Below are 24,858 nucleotides of genomic sequence, written 5' to 3'. Positions count from 1 at the left end.
AGCTAAGCTTACTTTTCTAGGAGACAAGTTTTTTTATTATGCTTGTTGGGTGATTAGTTTACTGTTCTGTTATTAAATTGTCTGCTATAGTGTTCTTTTCACGGTTGTATTATTTTGTTATAACCTCATTATGCCATTTTCCTTTATTTAGGCATTAATGTTATTTGTTTAGTATTATAGTTATTCTGCCATACTGTGTTCTTACTATAACATTTGTGACAGTTGTTCCTGCTATGGGCACACCGTACACTCAATACCTTTTCCAGGACACATCTATATTGGGATGGCTCGACTTGTGCACAAACTGGCCTAAAGTATATTTCATTTAGGCTAGCCCCAACTCTCTTACCTTAGACTCACGGGCCGCAGTTTAGCAAGAGAGATCAAAGCCCAACAACACAAAAATGCCCACCACAAACATGATACACATAGGAAGCCACTAACTTCAACTTTTTCATTTCCATAATGCTTTTTTTAGGCAACTCATTCCAATCATTTGCATTTATATATAGATTGCTTGCTCTCCACCCTTCATATACTACAAACTCCATTCCTCCCCACTATATCATGATTTTTCCTTTTCTCAGCCTCATATTCCTCAGTTCTTTTGTTTTAGCTACCTTTTTTACGTTTTAAACATAATCTAAAAAGATCTCTAAGTTTTGTTAAGATGGTTATCCGCAAATTCTTTGGTGTAATTTTAGTAATAGAGTTGATGGTAAATTTTTTTAGAGTAGCAGATGGTTTGAGCATGCAATATTATTTGATGAGTTGCCCATTTGCTGAACAAATTGTGAGGAATACAGTTACCAGAGCCTTGCAAGCTGATCCTACCCTAGCTGCTGGCCTTGTTAGAATGCATTTCCATGATTGTTTTATAGAGGTACTCTCTCTCTCTCTCTCTCTCTCATATGATTGTTTTCTTAGGCTTGGTTATTTTCAACTCGGATGGAAAGATTAGGTTATGGTTTCTTGATCTTAATATTTCTTATTTTGTTGGATTAAGTAGGGATGTGATGGGTCGGTTCTCATTGATTCAACAAAGCAAAACACAGCAGAAAAAGACTCCCCTGCAAATTTGAGCTTGCGAGGATATGAAGTTATTGATAAAGCAAAAGAGGAGCTTGAAAAACAGTGCCCGGGAGTAGTCTCATGTGCTGATATTCTATCAATGGCTGCTAGAGATGCAGTATTCTGGGTAACCAAATATTAACAGTTCTTCTGTATATGACTACACACTTTTGTTACAACTTTTGCCCACAATCTTTGCTACAACTTTTACCACAATTTGTTAAAGTGGTTAACTGTGAATGGTGAATCAAAAAAGAAGATATGCTTTATCAGATTGGAATCTATAACTTAAGCCTATGATTTTTAGGGGGTGAGCGATATGTTAAGTTGAGGAAGAACACTTTCACATGAAACAGCTATTTTTTTTTTTCCACTACTCATAGTTGACTTCATAAAAGTTCTGCTAAAATGATGATTTTTTTTTGTCACTTTTTTATCATTTTAATCTTTTCATCTTCATTTAATGATTGAGATCTAATTGTTATGGGGTTACTGATTTTAAAGGCCGGGGGTCCAGTTTATGACATACCTAAGGGAAGAAAGGATGGTAAGAGGTCTAAAATAGAAGACACATTCAACCTTCCTGCACCCTTCTTCAACGCCTCTCAGCTCATTAACATGTTTGGGCAGCATGGTTTTAGTGCCCAAGAAATGGTGGCCCTTTCGGGTAAACGTGTTACTAACTACATACTTTTGAAAATGATTAATTCTATGTGATTATGTTACATATATCTTGTCCCTCACGCCAAGATTATTGTAATTATTATTAGGAACATGTTACAAGTTTCTTGTTCCTATATACAAATTATTGTGCACACTCACTTGAAAGCTGCTTGCTATCTAATTTTATTTTGTGGTCTTGGTTTGCAGGGGCACATACACTAGGAGTGGCAAGGTGCTCATCATTTAAGAGCCGATTGAGTAGCGTGGATCCAAATTTAGATTCAGATTTTGCAAAGACATTGTCCAAAACATGCAGTGCTGGTGATAATGCAGAGCAACCCTTTGATGCCACAAGAAATAATTTCGATAACCTTTACTTTAATGCATTGCAAGGAAAAAACGGAGTGCTTACTTCAGATCAAACATTGTATGCATCCCCACAAACTAACAGAATTGTGAATGGCTATGCATTCAACCAAGCCATGTTCTTCTTTGATTTCCAACAGGCAATGCTGAAAATGAGTTTGCTTGATGTTAAAGAAGGTTCAAAAGGCGAAGTACGACAAAATTGTCATAAAATTAATTGATAATAAAGTTTCTATAAAGTAAATTAAACCTTTGTCTTTATAGTGTAATTGTAATATGTTAGCAAATTAATAAAATGGTCCGTACCTTAGTGTGCTTTGTGTTCCCTTTTTTTATTGTTGGATGAAAGCTTTGTGTTCCTTTTAGATTGTAACAATTGCTCATCCTTCGCAGCTCATGTTTTAGTTTACTGGAATTTACTAAGCAAAGATGAAAGACAATGAAACTCGGTACCACTATCAGTGGCACTTGTGGCATTGGAATGAAGAATGATCTTCTCAGTCCCATGGATATTGACATGGGTACGGATATGATTTGAATACGAGTATGGGTTACAATACTTCTTGATAAACTAGGGTATCACATGTCTAGGTTATAAAAATTAATTAATTAATTAATGTTTTTAGGTATATTATAAATATTTTGGACATAATATATTTATTTTAGGTTTTAAAATTATATTTTAAATATTTTTGGCCATAATATATTGATTTTAGGTTTTAAAATTATGGAACAACAATAAAATTCTTTTTTTTTTAATTTTTTTTTATTATTAATTTTTTTTATACAAGGTAGAATTCTACTTTAACCTAATCTAAATCTATATGTGTGTGACGTTCCTTCTCGGAGACTTGAACCTCGACCCTTACCCCCCACACCCTACAAGTACTTATACTTGTGGAGTGACCATCGCACTAAGAGTATGCAGTGGTACCAACAATAAAATTCTTGAAAACACGTTTAAAATTAATTACCAAACAATAATAAATGAAAAAGAAATAAATGGACACCCATAAAATGTTGTCTAAAGTACAAATTAAGAGTTCAAATAAACTGAACACCTTAAGTTGCACGGGTAAGACATGGGTATGGGTACTTGGCCATTTTAACTGTGTTCAAGCAACGTGGATGATCTTCCTCCACAGACATGCAAATGATACCACCACCACCAGCAGATATGTGCAATAACATCTTTAGTTGGAAAACAAATTTTCCCCACTTGACAAGAAAAGAATATGGATCTTCCTCTCGAAATGGACTAGCTAGCTGCAAGCACTTCGTATTCCCACCACCCCCACTTCCGTGTGCTTTTAACCAATTCGTATTTGTCTTATGTCTATATGGATAACCTGAGGTACTCACACATTATTAGTCAAAGGGAAGAAAATTGAACAAAATAAAGTTTTTTATTTTTATTTTTGTGGATAATTCAGTAGATACAACAGGGGATGAGGGATTTAAATCTTAATTGTCTCTATTGTAAACACCAAAATATGCTAACTAATTGAGATATAAGACTCTTGACAAACAAATTAAACTTCAACTACTAATAATTATTATTTAAATATTATGTAGTCTTCCACTACCTTCTAGCAATAGCGAGTATGTTAACCCTAAGTCCTAATTAATTAAAAAGTATAAGCAGAGTTAGCGCTCCAAGTTGAGTATGGGAGACAAAGTTGTTTCCGATAAGAAACACAGAACAATGAGATTATATATATATATATATGAGATGGGTTCAAGTAGATCCAACGGTTAAAAAAAGACTATAATTATTACAAATATTCTGATTAGAATCTAATTAATTACCCTTATTTATTACCTTCTAAACCTATCTTTAAACCCAAAAAAAGTTTGACTTTTGACTCTCTCTCTCTCTCTCTCTCTCTGTTTCTGTCTCTTTCTCCTCCACAATTGCTTCAACAAGTTCCAACTTCCAAATCCGAATCCATCCTTCTTCTTTTTTAATTTATTAGGGAAAAAGGGGTGATCATTCAGTCAACAAAAAAACTACCTTCTAGCAATAGTGAGTATGTTAACCCTAAGTCCTAATTAATTAAAAAGTATAAGCAGAGTTAGCACTTCAAGTTGAGTATGGGAGACAAAGCTGTTTCCGATAAGAAACACAGAACAATGAGATTATATATATATATATATATATATATGAGATGGGTTCAAGTAGATCCAACGGTTAAAAAAAGACTATAATTATTACAAATATTCTGATTAGAATCTAATTAATTACCCTCATTTATTACCTTCTAAACCTATCTTTAAACCCAAAAAAAGTTTGACTTTTGACTCTCTCTCTCTCTCTCTCTCTCTTTCTCCTCCACAATTGCTTCAACAAGTTCCAACTTCCAAATCCGAATCCATCCTTCTTCTTTTTTAATTTATTAGGGAAAAAGGGGTGCTCATTCAGTCAACAAAAAACAAAAAATTCAGTATGAATGTTTCCTAGAGAAACAAAATAATCACTCAAACCACAAACTTGACATGGAATCAACTTAAAAAAACAAAAAATAAAAATTGTACAAATAAAATCCATAAGAAATCATTGATACTCCTATACTTTCTAATCCCTACCCTTTGAAGCCAACAACACACGTCTCAACCTTTTAAAATTGAGATATACTTGGGAACTTCCTAAATATCAAGAAACCAAGAGGATAACATAATAATAAAAGTGAATATTAGTCCATAGAAATAACAAATCCTGCATCAGTAAGCATCATGTGATAATGGTAGCAATAGCGGTGATATTTGTAGCATTTGGAAGTTTGTGATTGGAAGTGGATATGGCCATGATAATGTTGCTAAGATATTTGATCGGACCAGAAGAAATTCTATTCATAGAATTTGGAATTACCATCGCTAAGAATTTGCTGGCAACCTGTGGAGAGTGAGTGAGAGAGAGAGAGAGAGAGAGAGAGAGAGAGAGAAACGAAAATGAGAGAGTCAAAAGTCAAACCTTTTTTGGGTTTAAAGATAAGTTTAGAAGGTAATAAATAAGAGTAATTAATTAGATTTTAATCAGAATATTTGTAATAATTATAGTCTTTTTTTAAACGTAGGATCTACTTAAATCTAATGGTTTAAAAAAATGTGTAACTTAAACTCATATCTCTCTATATATATGTGTGTGTATGTATGTATGTATGTAAATCCAAAGAAGCTAGATCTGTCTTTTTGTTTGAACATGACTTAGTTCTATTAGAATTCCCATAAGATTCAAACATACAATGGTACTGAATTTCATTCTCTTTTGAAAAATTATATATATATATATATATATGTATAGACACACACATCAGTAGTTAATGCAACTGTGTATTTAAGTTATGCAATGCACAAGTACATTATAATTTCATATTGATATATTTTGTAAAAAAATATTTTTATAGTTCATGCATAAGTATGGTATAGATTTGAGAAACAATTATTAACATATAAGAACTTATTGTTTGAATGAAATTACAAATATTTAATTATTTTAACTAACTCCACTGTATAATTATATTTCATATATTTTTTAATATTGGAAGTATTATTACCTATTACAAATCAAAAATTTTGTTAAAAAAATAGAAATATTAGAAAAATATCTATATAAATTACCAAGATCCTTGTCTAAGTGATATTGCCTGGGAAAAGACAAATTTAAATCATCCCTCCTAACTTATTGTAAGCAAAAAAGAAAAAATAGGAAAAGAACTATGTAAATTCCTTTATTATATTAATAATTAGTGCACCACCCATTACAACAAACTTGGACTATAGTGATGAAATCTAGAGAGGAATAACAATTGCATTTCTAAATAATAACATTCAACGAAATCAATATTTCATCTTTAAAGATATTCATATTCGTGACGAAATATGTTTTTCATCACCATATGTTTTAAGCGACGAAATAAGGAAATTTTGTGATGAAAAGTTTCATCACTATAGGTCTTGTTTATTATAGGTACCTGTGGGTGAACTGGGCTTGATGGACTAGGCCGACCGCATAGGCAAAGCCCGATATGAAGCCTAGGGCCCATTGAATGTAGTGAGTCTGGGATACAATAGAAAAACTGCCCCGAGCTTCCTCATATTTAACTCGACCACTAGCCGAGCATTGAAAGTTTAGCACGACCCTACTCGAGGGGTCCTTTTGGAATGGGGGATCTGAAACAGTCATGAAGGAATTTTATACACAGTCCAAAGGAGGCCGGTAACCGAGAGCCAATGATTATGAAAAGAATCCACTACCGAACCTTAACCGGCGTCTAGAATAAGTTCCAAGGGAATCCTCTGAATTCATGAGGATCCCTTGGGATTTTGAGAGATGTGGGAATACGTGAATGAGTGGGAATAAAAATGATGGCCACCCCACTCACAAAGGGGTATAAAAGGAGGTCTAGGCCATAGTTCAGGGGGTTGGAAAAAGGGGGGAAGGAAAGTGATAAGAGAGAAACTGGGAAAAAGAGGGAAGAGGTAAGAAAAAGGGTGAGAGTTTAGAGTTTGAGGGAGGATAACTAGGTCTAAGTTGGAGCACTGTACCTATTAAAAATTGATACTTAGAAATGATGTACACCCCATTAACCACCTTACAATAAATTAATATTATGTCACTAAAGAAATCTTATTATTATTATTTTTTTACTAAATAGAAAAGAATACTAAAAATAATTCAACAAATGATTAATAGTCTTGTATTTAGTGGAAGGTTAAATGAACAATACCTGTTTCTCTTGAAAAGAAAAGCGACACATGGCACTATTGAAAGATGAGTGGAATGCTAAATAAAAGAATTCTTACAAATGTGATACATGACATTATTAAAATATGATGTAGAAGGCTAAATGAAAGAAATCTAAAAAAAATTGTCATATGGTATAACCGCATAATCTTGCACATAAAGTTTATACTTATATTTAGTTATATACATACATATTAGAGAGTAAGAACTATACTCAAGTTTCGGTAAAAAGGAAAAAAAAAAAAAAAAACTATATTTAAGTTCTATCATTTTTGTCTCAAAGCTGGTTGAAGTAATTGAAGACAAGATACATAAAAGTTTTAAAAATCACTACTCTATTATTAATTGCAAAAGACAAAGAACATAACGTGTGATGGCTAAGGGCGTCCACAGGTTTGTCCAGGTTGGGTTTGTGCCCAACCCGCAATTGACTAGACCAAGTCAGGTGGACATTTTCCAGACCCACCGTTGACCGGTGAAGAAGTCGGGTTGGATTGGTCAAGTCTTCGCCAAATGGGGATTGGTCTTTGTTGGTTCAGGGAGGAGGAGATCTAGCCAAAACTTGCTAGATCTGGCGAAATCTGGACGACGAATTCCTTAAACGGGGGAGAAGGACGACCTTTTGGTGGTGGAATCAATCAGGTCGGTTGAAATCGGGTTTCATTGCAACGACCTACCAACCAACCCGCCGGAATTAGGTTTTGAACTTTGAAAATTGCCTCCAACCCCCATAGGAGTAGGATCTGGTAGTTTACGGATCAGGTCTGTCGGTTTGGGCAGGTGGGTTAGGTCCATAAGTGATTCGGACAGCCGTAGTGATGGCATATAGAATGAAGTAGGGGAGAGAGAGAGAGAGAGATTTATTAAATCTAAGCCTACTTTTCAGAAAGCTTTGATTGAAATCTTTTTAAAAAATTTCTCAGAAAAGTCGATACAACAAAATTTAAAGACACTTTCAAAATAATCATATTTTGAGTTGTGATGGGTTTGAATGAAATCTTATTTTATTTTTTAGCTTATGATGTATTGACAGCTCAGTTTATCATGAAAATATTTTGAAAATTTGTTATAACTGTAGAAATACTCCATTTTTTTAGCAAGCTAACTAAGCATTGACTTATACGAATACAAATTCTTTGTCCTAATTTTTAGGTTCCAATCTATATATATAATAATAGGTGAGGCTGAGAGAAACTCAAATTAGAGTTCCAATTTTACGTCATATGTCCTAAATTATTTATTCTTAAAGAGTTTTATTTCTTAATTTTAGAATCAAATGTGGGACTACATCAGAAATATTCATCCAAATGAGTTATTAAGTACAAAAACTAAAGAGTTTAGAATAAATGAATCATAAAAAAAAAAGTGTTTCACAATAATAAATAAATAAATATGGACAATTGACGTTTTATACCTAATAATATCACAAAATTTTTTAAAGAGTTGACAAAATATAAAAATAACTATTGATGATGCCGGAAATCGTCAGTGAGCTATACGGTCCCTCAGTACTCTTAGACGAGACCTGCACAATAAAAAAGAAGAAGTCCCTACAGAGAGTACCGATGTGGTACCGGCCAAATACCCTTCGAAGGCCAAGTTAGAGAACTTTCACAACTCTAGAGTGCCAGAGTTGGGTAAATTATGCGTACCTTGATTTCTGAGAGTTTTGGGTTTTTGTAGTAGTGTAGGACCGGCTTTGGTTTCTTGGTCAAGAAGATGTTTCCTTGTAGGGAAGATCCTCATAAATACACGTATTTTACGGGATCTTTTCCATATAGAAATTTTGTTGACTATAGTTAATCGTGGGGCATAAGATATTTCCATTTGAAATTTCTTGAAGAACACTTAAGCCATGTGGATGCCACGTGACTTTGCTACCCGTCCACTTTGCATCCGTCTACTTTCTCATCCGTCCATCAAGGAGAGTCTGTCCTCCTTGGATACGATCTGTCGTAGTCTTCTTTCACTTTGATCATCCACTATCCTAGTACTGTCGCCCATGGCAGGTTCTGTTGAACGAGTCCGTCTACCTTAATTTTATCCTTTTCAACTATCAATAGTATTTAAATCATATATATAAGAATTATATTACATATCTTATTGTACATCTGTAAGTGTATCCATGCATATGCATGGGGTTACAAGCTAGTCTTTTACTAATTATAATCCCTAGCTTTTACTAATTATAATCCCTTATTGTCGGCAAACTTTTTTGCTTGAGATGTAAAATGTAATCATGACGATGAACACTCTTAAAATTCTCCCAATGATATTCTTAAACTCCGTTAGTCTTATTTTTCGATAAACAAACTCTTAATGTTGCATACTTGCATTCATGAATTTGAATAAATGATTTGGCTCACACAGGTTTAATAATCACTATATTAATTTGTTATGCATCCTTCTCAAAAATAAAATAAAATAAAAATTGTTATGTGTCAACCTACATGCGATAACATAATTAGATTGACCATTTGGAGAAGAACATAAAGAGAATGCAATACTATCTTTAACCTTTTCTTTTTCCATACACGATTTGGGGGCAACTCCTTCCAATTCTTTACATTTATATATACACATTGCTTGCTATCCACCCTTCATATACTACAAACTCCAACACCTATGAAGCATAGGTGCGGATTCGGGTGCAGGTGCAAGTAAGGTTACGGTGCGATGACTCGGCAATTTTTGAAAAAGTAGGGTATAGATGTGGATGGATACATTTTTTTAAAAATTATTAAAAATATTTTTATATATATTTTCTATATATTGCTAAGCATACTTTTTCATATAATTGTAAACATATACCAATTTAAGAGCAATAGTAGATAATAATTAAAACATGATGTTCAGAAATTAGAATACAACCTACAAATTTGAAACTAAAACAAAATAAAAGACAAGTGTTCAAGACAATCAAATACAACCCCCATCCTCATTGTCAAGATCAATAGCTTCACTTTGAACTTCACTTTCACTAGTAGTAACATTAGTGCTAGCATTCGCAATAACCATGGCCTCCAACTCTGGCTCATCAAGTGTAAGGGTAGGATTCTCAAGAATTCCAGCTCCTCCATGTATGTCACTTTCATTCCAAGAGTCTCTTGCAATATCCCACATCTTTGTTACTGTATTTATATACTCCTTATGGCACCTTGACAAGAGTCGAAGATTAGAATGCACATATACCAAATCCTCAGCACGTGTAGGAGCCATTTTGTTTCTTTTTAAGGAATGAATGAATTTGTATGTGCTCCAATTCCTCTCAACACATGAGGATGAACAAGGTTATCCAAGAAGTTTAAAGGCAAGGGTTTGAAGCATTGGTAATGAAGAGCCATGGTATTGCCACCAAACCAAAGGTTGTAAGACTCACCTATCTGTCAAGGCATCTAGTGAAGGAAACCTCCCTCTTGAAAATGTAGCAAACTCAACTTTCATCATCCTTAATTCATTTCATCTGCAAAGTATCGCTCCAAACTTTTGCTCCTTTCTATAGAAATTTCATGATCCTGATATGGAGGGATGCGTTTTGGATTCTCCGAAAGCCATTCAATGGAGTAATACCTAGTTAAAATATAATAATAATAATATATATATATATATATGATGAAGCATGTGTTTTACTAGAAGGGTGAACTAAGGAAAATAGAAAATGAAAGTACTTGCTTAGGATTTAAGGAATGAGCCAAGCAATGTGGTGTACAATTTTTAGTCCATCAATCAACAAGTATATCATACACCACATTAAAAAATGAGCTATAATCATTTGCTTCCAAGCCTTCATGTCGATATATTATTGCTTTCACCTGTTCTATCATTGAATCCCACATTTCAAACACAAGATGGAGACAAGGTCTATATGTATCAATTTCTCATGGCATATCATAAATAGTTGTAGTGAATTCAATGATAAAATCAACAACATCCATCAATGATCACTTAGAATAAAATCTTTCACTTTTTAAGCTTTTCCAACATCATCCTCCCTATAAGAAGCCCATTGGTCACTAATAGCCTTGGCTTGAAGGCATTTTTTTTTTATCAACTTCAACCTTTTCAACATAACAATAACCAAAGCAAATCTAGTTTCATCAACTTGGAGCAGTTTAATGGACAAAATTCATCAAACATTGTCAACCACATTGAATGGTTCATGATAAAAATACATATGAAGGATGCATCATCAGCAATACGTGTAATCCAATTACATTCCTTATATGAAACTTCATTCTTTTTAGTATTTTTTGCTACACAAATATTCTTCAAAGCTAGATTGAGAGTGTAGACAACACATGGTGTCCAAAATATTTTGGGAAACTCACCTTCTATAAGAGCTCCAGCAGCCTTCATCACATTAGCATTATCAATGATGACTTGGACAACTTTTTCATGTCCAATCTCTTTTACAGCATCTTTTAACACCCTACAATAAAATGTTTGTCTTTGAACTCCGAAATGTTATGGGTAGCAACATATGCATAGAATTACGATAATTTGGGTTCCTTGCAAAGTGAAATGGAAGCCCACCAGTATAAAACATCCTAGTAATTCTACTGTTCAATTTAGCTCTAGCATTATTTTGGAATGCTCCCTCCAAAGGAGAATTCGCAATCACCTTCCTCCTCTTACCATCAACCGCTACATCTATACTACCACTCCCTTCCTGTCTCTGGAATGAGAGAATCGGCCCATGGAGAGGTAGGGGTAAAGGAATTTGACTTTTGCATTCCGCTCCAACTTATTATTCTCAACCTGATCATGCACTCTTTGCATTTCCAATCTATGGCCCGGCGTCACATTCTTACATGCTCTAATACCTTTACCACTAATTAGTGATAAATGATCCTTAACCCTAGAATAGGATCCCACAAAAATTCCATCACAATAGTTGCACTTAAAATGTGTGTTTCCACCTGATTTAGAAGTAGAACTAGGAGGTTTTTCCAATTTAGTTACATATTGCCAAAGAGGACCATCTGATGAAGGTTCTGTGCTAATAGCTTCATCCAGTGAAAATTTAATAATTTCAATTTAAGTTGTTTAACCTACAAATAAATTGATAGATATATAATAACTAAATAAGAAATCAAGTGATCAACCCAAGTCTTAACATACCTGAGTGAGCTTGGGACTTAGGTTAGTGTCAGTGACCTTGAGATCGAGATGGAGATAGAGAGATGGAGAAATTGAGACCGACAGATGGAGAGATTGAGACCGAGAGTGCTTGGGCAGTGACGCAAAGGAGAGATTTTGAGTGAGTGGTCGCAGGTTAGGGTGTGAGAGAGGGGAGACGGAGAGTGAGAAAACAAGAGAGGCACAGAGGAATTGAGAGGGATTAGGGTTTTTTTTTTTTGTTTAAAGTTGATTCAAAGTTCAAAATGGCGAGTTATACTTTTGTATAATTTTTTAAATTATTTTTACTAGAATTTTGGCCTGAGTCAAAGCCAGTTTGGGCCTGATGCGGCCGGTTTCGACCTATTTCGACCCATTCTGGCCGATACGGTCCGATTCGGCGCGAATCAGCACCAAGTCAGCACGAGTCGGCGTGAACCCACAAACGAAAAAAAAAAAACCCAACGCAACACGAACACGCGGTCAGCAGTGTCGACCACTGTGCGCTGCGTCATGCGCGTCAGGTGCGGGTGCGGCGGCCTGGAGCTGCACCCGTGCTTCATAGTCCAACACTCCTCAATATATTTAGATTTCCTTTTCTCAACCTCGTATTAGCTACCTAATTAATTTAGGCTTGAAACACATTCTAATGACATCTCTGAGTTTAGATAAGGTGGTTATTGGAAAATTTCTTGGTGTAATTTTTCTAATGAAGACGGTTGTTAATGGTTTTAGTTTTGGAGTAGATGGTTTGAGCATGGAATATTATCTGCTCAGGTGCCCATCGGCTGAACTAATTGTGAAGACGGCAGTTATCCAAGCTTTGGAAGCTGATCCTAAGCTAGCAGCCACCCTTGTTTGGCTGCATTTCCATGATTGTTTCATAGAGGTACTCTCTCTCTTTCTCTCGTATGATTGTCTTTTAAGGCTTGGTTATTTTCTTTGTTGATGAAAAGATTTGGTTATACTTTCTTGGTCTTAGAATTTCCTGTTTTGTTGGTTAGATAGGGATGTGACAGGTCGGTTCTCATTGATTCAACAAAGCAAAATATAGCAGAGAAAGACTCCCTTGGAAGTTTGAGTTTGCGGGGATTTGAAGTTATTGATAAAGCGAAAGAGCAGCTTCAAAATGTATGCCCAGGCGTAGTCTCATGTGCTGATATTCTTGCAATGGCTGCCAGAACAGTATTTTGGGTAACAAAATATTAATTTAAAGTGAATTATTTTTCACTTTTTTTTGGGGTCATTTTCATTATAATGATTGAGATCAATTTGTAATGGTCTTATTGATTTTAAAGGCCGGGGGTCCTCTTAATGACATACCTAATGGAAGAATGGATGGTAAGAGGAAAATAGAAGACATAATCAACCTTCCTGCACCCTTCTTCAACGCCTCTCAGCTCATTAACATGTTTGGGCAGCGTGGTTTTAGTGCCCAAGAAATGGTGGCTCTCTCGGGTAAATATGTTACAAGTTTTCAAAATGATTGATTCTATATGATTATGTTACAAATTTCGTGTCACTCACACCAAGATTAGTGTCACTAATATTTGGAACATGTTACAACTTACAAGTTTCTTGTTCCTCCAGGAAAAAAAAAAAAAATATATATATATATATATATATATATATATATATATATATATATATATATATTGTGCAAACTCATTTGAAATGTGCATGCTATCAAAATTTTTGTGATCTTTGTATGCAGGGGCACATACACTAGGAATGGCAAGGTGCGCATCATATAAGAAACACTTGATGCATGGCACTGATCCAGATTTAGATTCAGGCTTTGCAAAGACGTTGTTTAAAACATGCAGTGCTGGCGATACTGCAGAGCAACCCTTTGACGCAACAAGAACTACTTTCGATAATCTTTACCATAATGCATTGCAAAGGAAAGCCGGGGTGCTTTCTACAGATCAAATACTGTATGCATCTGCAGAAACTAAAAGATACGTGAATGGCTATTGTAAAGTTGTTATTTACAACTATTTTGTGTTGGCTTTAATTCCATGCCAAATTTAATTGTAATTTTATTCAATTATGTTTAACTTGTATTTTATGTGGGATTTCATTATATGGGTTGTGTAAGAAAGAGAGAGTGTGAAGACTCAAGTTTGCATTAAAGAAGCAGTGGTTTTCGCGGGTATCTTGCGAGTAAATTTTCTGCGAAGTAAGTCACGTGAAGAGCACATGACTGAAATGCGAAGAGCCATGACAATCTGATTTCAAGACTATCTCACGGGTAAGGCCTTCCCGCGAAACATTTTGTTTTGCTATTTTGGCTTATCTGCTCCACCATATCTTCACCCACACTATATATACCCACATTACCCACATATTATATGGAGTGCTTTTCAGAGAGAAAACCCTAGCATACACACTTGAGAGTTAGAGATTGTTATACCCACAATCCTTTGTAGTATTCCTCATACTCCTACCTCCCCATATCCATATCCTTGAAAGATTGATAGCCCAAACACTTACCACACCCAATCAGAGTGTCAAGTGAGGTTTTGGTGCTGTTGGGAAGTATTGGAAGAAGACAAGTTTTGGCAGATGCAATCAGGCATATTGCGAGATCTAGAAAGTTAGACAAGACACGGTTCCAAGAAGCCTTGTTGGAGTAGAAGCTTGGAGGGCTTAGGTGCATTAGGTAGATTAGGCTTTGAGGGTCTCTTGCTATTCGTGTATCCCAACTTATTGTCTAGTGGATCGATTTACCGCTTGGAGGGCAGCGGAGAGGTTTTTCACCAAGTTCTTCGATTTTCTCTTCGATAACACATCGGCATGTTATCTTGTGTTTGCATTTCTCTTCCCTACTCTTCTAGCTTTCATATTACTTCTATTATATGATAAATATGACTTAGAGTAGTTTTATTGTTTGTTCACTCACATTTACTCTATTATACACTTAGTTTAAGTTATAGTAAAATCAATCAAGTCGTAATCTTTTAAATTGGGATCTAAACAGCTCTTGTATTTTTACACAAATCTAAGCTTTTAATTAGTATCATAGCGGGTGCACTTGTTGTGGTTTCATTACCTAAGTGTGATCCGAGACCCCCTTGTGATGGATTGATCACAATCGCTCAATGCTCCACCATTCTTTGATGGGAGCAACTATGCGTTTTGAAAAGTCCGTATAAGGGCATTCCTTTGTGCTATAGATTAGTCTGTATAGGATTCCGTTGAGAATGGGTATGTTAGACCCACGATAGCCAAGTCTGAATGGGACAAGGCAACTCTTGCTTTGGCAAATGCCAATAGTAAGAAAATTAATGTTATCTTTTGTGATGTGTCTACTAATGAATTTCACAGGATATCGCATATGAAGACCACCAAGGAAGCTTGGACGATTCTTGAGACTACCTATGAAGGTACCAAAAAAGTCAAGGACACAAAGCTCCAAATGTTTACCACCTGATTTGAAGAGCTCAAGATGAGTGACGATGAGTCATTTGATTCATTCTATAGGAAGCTCAATGAAATCATGATTGCCAAGCTCATTCTCAGAGAGAAGATTAAGGATGCTAAGGTGGTGAGAAAGTTTTGAGGTCCTTACCGGAGAGCTTTCGTGCAAAGGTCACAGCTATAGAAAAGAGCAAAGATTTGGATGAGATCAAGATTCAAGAGCTTATTGGATCTCTCCAAACATATGAGCTTGGACTACCTTCCCACAAGCCAAGCAAATCACTTGTTCTCAAAACCATCAACGAGAAAATGGATGAATCCTCCGAAGAAGATGATGTGGAGAAGGAGGTGGCATTCCTTGCAAAGAATGTTTTGGAAATTTCTGAAGATGAAAAACAGTGGGAAGTCTTTCAGCAAAGAAAATCCTCCAAAGGTGATAGGAAGGAGTTCAAGAGGAAAGATGGGAAGGACTCTCAATCCCCTCAAGGAATAGTATGCTACGAATGTAATGATCATGGACATCTCAAGAAGGAATGTCCTAACTATTTGAGAGGGAAGGGTAAAGTGTTTGTCACTACTCTTAGCGACTCCGAAAGCTTAAATTCAGACACGGAAGGAGAGTGTGACAGTGACGGAAATTATAGGGCCTTCATGGCAATTACCTCCGTTGATTCTAAGGATGATTTAAGGTATTTGGTTGATGAACTTAGTGAGCATTCCGAGGGTGAGGAAGTTAAAGACTCAGAAGATGAAGAGGTATGCCAAAATGAAGGTGAGAACAACCTTCACAAAGCATATGATGCTTTGCTAGAAGATTGTGGAAAATACGCCAAGGTTGCGAACCATGCTGTGAGAAAGATGAAGAAGATTAAAGAAGAGCATAGGTGTACACTTGTGCAACTTAAGGAAGCAAAGTGTGAAGTAGATGGACTCAAGGGAGAATTGGTTGAAGCTTATTCTAAGATCAAGTTTCTTGAACTTGAAATTATCCAAACTAATGTCAAGGTTAAGCGTATCTCCACCAAGAAATTTGACAACGTGCTATCCTCACAACCAATTTAGGCTATACCGGAGAAGGAAGCTCCAGCAGTGAACCCAAGAAGGAAGTGAGGTTCATATCAGCCAAGAATGTAGAGAAACTCAAAGAAGTGAAGCTTGAGATTGAGACCCCTACTGTTGTAAAGAGAACCATTGGTGTAAAACCAAGGGATAAAAAGAAGTCATTATCCAAAAATCAAAAGGAGCCTTAAGTGAAACATGTGTGTCATCATTGTGGTGTTCAAGGGCACACAAGGCCGAATTTCAAGCTTCATGCACTCAAGAAGGCTGACTCTATGCATGGCCAAGAAGGTTCAAAGAAAAGACCAAAGGGAGCACAAGCTAAGGGAGAAAGTGAAGGACATCTCATTGGAGACATTATGGAAATGTTGAAGAACATCTCACTATGCCTTGCTAGCTTCACTCCGAGGTTGGAAAGTTATATTGGTCGTACCTCTCCATCTAATGAGCTCACCCAAAACACTCGTAAAGTGTGGATGAAGAAGGGTACTCATGCATGATCACTCTCTCTGCCCATGCATTAATACTTTCAATGTTTAGGTTCATAGGTTCATACATCATGACATACATAATCTTCTTGTGTCATTGCTTCCGGTTTATAGCATGTTTCTTTTACAAGTTTTGTTTTGTGCTTCTTGTTTCTGTTGATCTTACTTTACATGTTCTGTTTTTAAGTATGTTGAAAAATTCAAAAACCCATAAAAATTGAAAATTCTCAAAAAAGTTTGATCTCCTATGTTGTGTCTATCACATGTGAGTTTGGCCTAGCACCTTCGTACTAATGGTGTAGTGCATTTACGAGCATAGCTTGTTTTGTATGCACATCTATCTTTGTGGGAAAAATCTTGAAATCTATGTGTGATTGTTGTAAATCGATCTCCAAGCTTGTCATAAATTATTAGTCAATAGTCTTGTTGATTTTGATACATGCATAGACTTGTGCCTATATATCTTCCCACACTTTTTATGTTTTTGCTTTATAGTTCAATCAAATGTCAAATCTTGAAAAGTGATAATGAGCTTCAAAATTCGTCGCACATACTAGTATTTGAGTAAGAAAAAGGGAAAGTGACTTGTATTGAAATGTATAGTGCCTAAAAAGCCAAAGGCTTACTCACAAAATTGAAATATCAAAAGTTTCAGGCATCAATCTCAAAATGAGATGTAATATTCTTATGTGATCAAAAGTTATAAGTTGTAAGAAGCTAAAAAGAAAAGGTTCAAAGTTTTGTGATCATTTTCTTGTGGGAGGTCATAAATGTTCATTTCTATAATTGAAATAGACCACTTGACTTAGTACTAGTTATGTATGACTTGGTTGAATTGATCATTGAAACTTCACTCTAGACTAAGGACTATTCCACATTTGATACACACACACAACACACTAATCTATTGTTCAATGAATGCTTATTTCATTTGTGTGATTGTACATGTTCAAATGTGATGTGTAGACTTAATTGCTTGTCGATCAAACCCAAAAAGATTTTTGAGTATTTTATATATTTTTGAAAAGTGTTTTTATTTTTTTGTGTTTTTGAGTTTCTGTTCATACTGCATTTTTATGTTTTCATCAAAAACTCCTTCAGAGGCATTTTCGCAAGTAGCTCGCGAGTAAGCTCTTCCCGCGAAAATGAGATAGGCAAAAAACGAAAACACATGAAATACAGACAAAAACTTTCGCGACTGTCTCACAAGTAAGTCTATCCTGCGAAAATTTCTATGCTTCAATGGTATTTTTCGCGAGTAACTTCGCAAGAAGCTATCTTGCAAAAAACATGTGTTTTCAGTTTTTAAGGGCTGATCTCGACAGTTTTTCAAACATAGCCCTTTTGACTCCCTCGAGCCTCTCTCAGCCCAAAACCAATTTTTCCTCAAAAACCCAACTAAATCTCAAGAGTAATCATCTCCTAATCATCTCTAAGGTATGTTGATTCAATCTTTTCTCTCTATTTCATAAGATAATGCCTTAGATTATATATTTTGCATGAGTTGGGATATTTTTGAAAAAGGGTTGGGAATCTTCTATTTTTTGACAAATTTTTTCAATTTCTTGATTAGGCTCTACCCCATTTGTTTTGTTCATGTTTGTGTTGGCCCCTTGTGGCATTTTAACATGTATCTAGACAAAATTCACACATGTTCATGCATTGCTTATGTGTTAATTATAGTAGTGCATACCAAGTGTTTGATAAATTCCCAAATGGCATTTTGGTGTTGTTTTGGACTCTGATGAGTACCAAACTTTGGAAATTACCATAATTATGAATGTTTATCATGTTTTGATCATTAGTTATGTGTTTTACACACTTTAACCCATATGTGTTTTGTCATGCCTTGATTATGCATCGCATATGCACACCACACACACACTTAATGCACACACTTGTTCACTTGTCATGTTTTGCATATCACTCATGCTAGATAATTGTTATAACATCTTTAGCATACATAAAATGATATTGTGACTTTGTTTATGTTCTTTTTAGGACTTTGTAGTCGTTTTATGGACTAACTTAATACTAATCCAGTTTGTGTTCTTGTGTTTGTATTTTTGCAATTGTTTCTCTGTGTTTTTGTCTCTGTTTTTGCAGATGTCTCCCTTCAAGAAATCAGCTGTGAAAGAGGGTAGTAGCAAAGGGAAGGAACTCGTGATTGATCTTGATAGTCTCACTCCAAAGTCAAAGAAGACTCGTTCATCAACAGGGTTCTATGATACTGAAATGTTCAGATCATACGCTACATTTTAAAGCCTACGCGAGTTATTTCAAAGATGCCCCTTGTTAGTTGAAAGGGCAGTTGAGCAAGCATCTTTTCTTGATACGAGCATTCCAAAATGGTTTGCCACCAAGGATTGAAATTTTCTTCTATCAAGCTTTGATGAACCGTACGAGAATATGGTGAAGGAATTCTATGCTCGTCCGAGGGAGATGAGCTAAAATGTTGAGTTAGAGGAAAGAACTTCACAGTGACACCCATTTATCTTGCTGACATATTGCACATCAACCGGCCCATGTTTCCAAAGCCATCAATGTATGATGACTTGGATCCCGAGCAAGATTTACTTCGGGAAACTCGAGGAGAAAACTTGGAGTTCTCTTCCAATGGAAAATCGGTGAGTGTTGCATCACTATCACCCGAATTGAGGCTTCTCACAACAATCATGTTTCACAACCTCTATCCTCTCTCAAACACCGGGTACATGAATCTTGGCCGGGCCTTCTTTCTTCGTGACCTAGTCAATGATGAAGAGATTGATATTTTCTCTCATATCTTCCACATCTTAAGCAAAACAGCTTAGAGAACTGCCTCAAGGAATTGCCTTCCTTTATGTTGTCTTATCTTAAAAATTTTGAAGCTCAAAGGCGTTTATCCGTTGGAAGATAGAACCCATACCCTCAGCCAAATCTAATCAACATCTACACTCTCAATGCTAGCATTAGTCACACCAGGAAGGGGACCAAGCAAGAGAGTCATGCTCCTCATGCTAGTTCAAGCTCTAGCTCTTATTCCTATGATGAGAAGTTAGACATCATTATGTCGCCTATTCAAGACATCAGCACTAAGTTATCCGGACTTGCATTTATCATGCACTCCCAACACATTCGTTTCAACACAAAGTTCACATCTCTCCAAACTCAATTGGACCAAATTCAGAGGAAGCTAGAGGAAGATGAAGACTAGCTATTCCATAACAAAAAGGGGGAGATGGTCCATGATAAGGGGAGTGTAATGATAGGGGGAGAAAGAGCTAGATTGAAAGGGGAGCATTGGAGATCAAGATCAAAAGCACAATATTTTGTTCTTTGGATATTTACATTGCTTTCTTTTAAAGCTTTAAAGTACTCTAGTTTAAAACTTTAGTTTATATTTAGTACTTTGTTTTATGTATCCTTGCTTTGTAACTTTTTAAAGTACTTTTAGTTTAATGCATACATTTTCTTTAGTACTACACACTTGTGCCCTTGTTGGATCTTGTATCCTTAATGCAAATACTTTGGTGTTTTGCATTGGTTGCGTGTTTAGACATTGCTCTTAATTGCATTGCATGTCCAGATGATCATTTACTAGTTAAATGTTCATTGTAGTTGTTCTTTAATGAATATTCATGTATGATCAAGTTATGCTTCATAGCTTATATCTTGCTTATTACCTTGATTGCATTTTACTTGTTCCTATACGTGCCTTGTATTCAACTTTTCATAAGCTTAATGAAAGTTTTGTTTATGTGCAAGTGTTTTAGGATAATGGTGTATACGTGCAAGTGCTTCACAGCTTCTAGATTAGGTATGAGTGAGTTTTGCCATTGTTCCCAGACTCACATTTAAGTCTAAAGTCTATTTTAGAGGTTTTGTCATGGAATAGCCAAAGGGGGAGATTGTAAAGTTTTTTATTTACAACTATTTTGTGTTGGCTTTAATTATGTGCCAAATTTGATTGTAATTTTTTTCAATCATATTTATCCTGTATTTTATGTGGGATTTCATTGTATGGATTGTGTGTGAGAGAGTGTGAAGACTCAAGCTTGCATTGAAGGAGTGGTTTAACTGGAATGCTAAGAGTCATGACAATCTAGTGACAGCTAGTTTTCGCAACTATCTTACAGGTAAGGCCTTCTCGTGAAATACCTGCAAAACATTCTGTTTTGCTATTTTGGCTTATCTGCTCCACCATATCTTCACCCACACTATATATACACACATTACCCACATATTGTATGAAGTGATTTTTAGAGAGAAAACCCTAGCATACACACTTGAGAGTTAGAGATTGTTACACCCACAATCGTCTACACAATCCTTTGTGGTTTTTCTCATACTCCTACCTCTCCATATCCATATCCTTGAGAGGTTGATAGCCTAAACACTTACCACACTCAATCAGAGTGTCAAGTGAGGTTTTGGTGTTGCTGGGAAGCATTGGAAGAAGCCAAGCTTTGGCAGATGCAATCGGGCGTATTACGGGATCTAAAAAGCTAGACAAGACATGGTTCCGAGAAGCCTTGTTGGAGTAGGAGCTTGGAGGGTTAGGTGCATTAGGCAGATTAGGCTTGGAGGGCCTCTTGCTATTCACATATCCCAACTTATTATCTAGTGGATCGATTTACCGCTTGGAGGGCGGCGGAGAGGTTTTTCACCGAGTTCTTCAGTTTCCTCTTCGATAACACATCAGCATGTTATCTTGTGTTTGAATTTCTCTTTCCTACTCTTTTAGCTTTCATATTACTGCTGTTATATAATGAATATGGCTTAGAGTAGTTTTATTGTTTGTTTGCTTGCATTTACTCTATTCCGCACTTAGTTTAAGTTAGAGTAAAATCAACCGAGCCATAATCTTTTAAATTGGGGTATGGTTTGCCCTTATGTTTTTACACAAATTCGAGCTTTCAGCTATGCATTCAACCAAGCTAGGTTCTTCTTTGATTTCCAACAGGCAATGGTGAAATTGAGTAAGCTTGATGTTAAAGAAGGTTCAAAAGGCGAAGAAAGGCGAAATTGCCATAAAATTAATTGATGTTAAAGCTTTCTATCAATTAATTAGTTAGTCCCATTAAAAAAATCTAAGTTAAGTAGGTGTAGTAAGACTAGAAATTTCTGTTTTTTAACAGATAAATGTGTGATAAAGGTCCTTACCTTAGTTTAATTTGGGTTTCTTTAGATTGTAATTAACTATCAATTAATTGCTCATCCTTGGCACCACATGTTTTAAATTTCTGGAATTTTGACCTATACCCCAACAAAACTAAAGCAAAGATGAAAGAAAAAGAAACTGGTATGTACCACTATCCACTATCACTGGCACTTGTGGAATTGGAAGTATGATCTTCCTCCTAGACATAAATAATACCACCGCCATTTTTATAATTGAAATTACATACACAAATTAATCGTAATTTTGAATTGATTACTTCAATTCCATAATTTCATCTAAAAATCAATTTCTTTATTTATTTCAATCCCATGATTTTATCTAATAATCAATGTCTTCATCAATGGCAATGAACAAGTAGTTTATTAGAAGAACCAAGCTAAATATATCCAAACATTTTAAAGCCAAAGAATACATTTTCTTTTTCTTTATAAACAAACTCAAATTTCATTCATTCATGAATAGAAAGAGAATCCAAATACAGTGCCTCCAATGCTGGAGGAGGTGACTCTTCCAACCATACATTATCCTCATCTACCTGCCTAGCATAACAAGCCAAAGAGTGTGCAAATGAATTTGCATTTCGGGGAACACAACTTATCTCCCCACGTCTGAGTCCCCTTTGTTAGGACATATGTGATTCATATTAGGAACATATGTCAATTTAAAATTGGCTAATCCTTTGACAAAACGCACTTTACTTGTAATTAGGTAGATTTAGGATGTGTTTAATACTTCAAGGAATAAGGTTTCAAGTTCAAGTGTTAAAGCCATGCAAGTCTGTCCAAGAATCAAGTGATGAAGTGCTGGATTTTAAAGCTCGACAACTAGTATCTATCGAGATTTAAAAAGCTGTTTCAGCGCGAAGCTTGATAGCTGCTCGATAGATAAGCTATCTATCGAGATTTATGAAAAATAGATTTTCAGTTCTGATTTTTATCCAATCCGTGAATACATGTTTAGGTTTTCTTTTCTCATAACTCTAAACATATATAAAGATTATTTTAAGGGTCATAAAAGGTGGCATAGTTGCAGAAGTGTGAAGCAAAGTTTTGTTCATGCAAATTGTGACAAAAGACAGAATTTGCCCTAGTTCATCTTTCTCTTGAAGAAGCTACTACGTTTGTACACCATTGGATTTTATGACCAAGGAGCTTCGTGATCTTCATTGTGTTGATGAACTAAAAAACTTTGCAGCCAATATCTTTCTCAAGTTGGTGATTAAGTCGCATATTGGGATCCGCGCACCTATTGGTTAGTCACGTACTGGGAGCCGTGCATTAAAAGGAGAGACTGTCACTATAGAACAAGTCCAATTAGGTATAAGGGTAAGGGTTCAATTGTAGGTTGGTATAAGGTACTGAGATTCCTTTACTTGTAACCGCTTATTGTGATAATAGTGAATTCTCAGGAGTGGTGACCTTAAAATCACCCAGTAGGGTTTTTACCTTGGAGGTTTTCCTTATTCGTAAACAAATCACCATGTCAACTTTAATTTTCGTTGCATATTTATTTAGTTGGTGATTTGTTTATACTGCCATGCATATTATATGTTAATCTGATTAATTAATCAACTTGGCTAATTAATTGATAAATTCATCACAAGGGGTCAATACATTCTTGGCCTATCACCCTTAACAACCACTGAATATCCTTATAGACATTACCTAGGTGAGACATATTACATTGTGGCAAGTGGATGGCCTTCATTACTGTTGTGCTATCACCCTCAATCACTAAGTCAGAGAAACCAACTTCAATTTCGAACTCTAAAGCTTTCATGCACGCCAATACCTCCACCTCCTTGCTGTCTATTATTTGTAGGACCCTTAGATGAAAGCACTACCATGACCTGACCTTTATCATTCCAGATCACCACCCCAACTCCAAAGGCTGCCATATCTGCAAAGATTGCGCCAACAAAGTGGAGCTTGTAAATCAAACCATCAGGGGCCTGCCATGAATTCATCAACCCAGCCATCATTGGTTGTGGAACTGCCAAGTGGGATTGTGTTGCATTAACTTCTTCGATGTAGTCCCTAGCTCTTGCATTAAGCCGTGAAGGTTCCTTTAAATTACTACCATGCAGGAGCCAATTCCGTTGATTCCATATTAGCCACCATTGGACCCAGAAAAATTCAAGATCATACACAGAAAGCTTGTGCATCAAGTCTGCAAATAGTTGCAAAATGTCATGTTGACCACTCAAGCTTTTTTTAATTGGATTGAACACCCAGCCCACACATCCTGAGCTACTCCACTCTCTCACAATGCATGAATAACAGACTTCAAATGCCTCAGACATATAGGACAGCTATCATCCTCGATAATTTGACGCCAAGCCAAATTTGCACGAGTTGGCAATATATTCTGACAAGCTTGCCAGTTGAAGACCTTTATTTTGTTTGGCACCTGTAGCTTCCATATCTTATCCCAGATATGGCCATTTTATACCGAAGCTATGCTCTCACCCTCACAGCCCGCTTCCTTCAACAGTATACTCGCAATATGCTAACCCGACTTCCCAGAGTACCTTCCGTTCTTATTATCCAGCCATAACAACACATCTGAAACATACTTGCGGCTTAGTGGAATTCTCAAAATGGCATCTGCATCAAACCTGTGGAAAACCATGGCTACCAACTCCTTATCCCACTAGTAATTACTCTAATCAATTAAGTCTGAGACCCTCCATTCCCATTCCACTTCATCTGGTGGTATAAGCACCTTATTTGAAGGATGGTTTGGAATCCACTTGTCATGTA

General features: G+C 35.8%; 2 protein-coding genes across 2 annotated transcripts; both read left to right on the top strand.

Annotated features, from left to right (window-relative positions):
* The first annotated feature begins 533 nt into the window (after nt 1-533).
* Nucleotides 534-2,426, top strand: LOC142630604 (peroxidase 47-like). Its single transcript, XM_075804624.1, has 4 exons — nt 534-883; nt 1,010-1,198; nt 1,576-1,738; nt 1,942-2,426. Exons 1-4 carry the CDS (start codon nt 671-673, stop codon nt 2,319-2,321), a joined length of 945 nt encoding a protein of 314 aa, XP_075660739.1. The 5' UTR covers nt 534-670; the 3' UTR covers nt 2,322-2,426.
* A 10,185-nt stretch (nt 2,427-12,611) lies between these two features.
* Nucleotides 12,612-21,958, top strand: LOC142630348 (peroxidase 47-like). The gene is made up of 5 exons (XM_075804335.1): nt 12,612-12,851; nt 12,971-13,156; nt 13,261-13,420; nt 13,677-13,940; nt 21,828-21,958. Exons 1-5 carry the CDS (start codon nt 12,612-12,614, stop codon nt 21,956-21,958), a joined length of 981 nt encoding a protein of 326 aa, XP_075660450.1.
* The last annotated feature ends 2,900 nt before the right edge of the window (nt 21,959-24,858 follow it).

Source organism: Castanea sativa, chromosome 4, assembly GCF_040712315.1.
Source record: "Castanea sativa cultivar Marrone di Chiusa Pesio chromosome 4, ASM4071231v1".
NCBI classification, from domain to species: Eukaryota; Viridiplantae; Streptophyta; class Magnoliopsida; order Fagales; family Fagaceae; genus Castanea; species Castanea sativa.
This window is presented reverse-complemented; position numbering and strand designations above follow the sequence as displayed.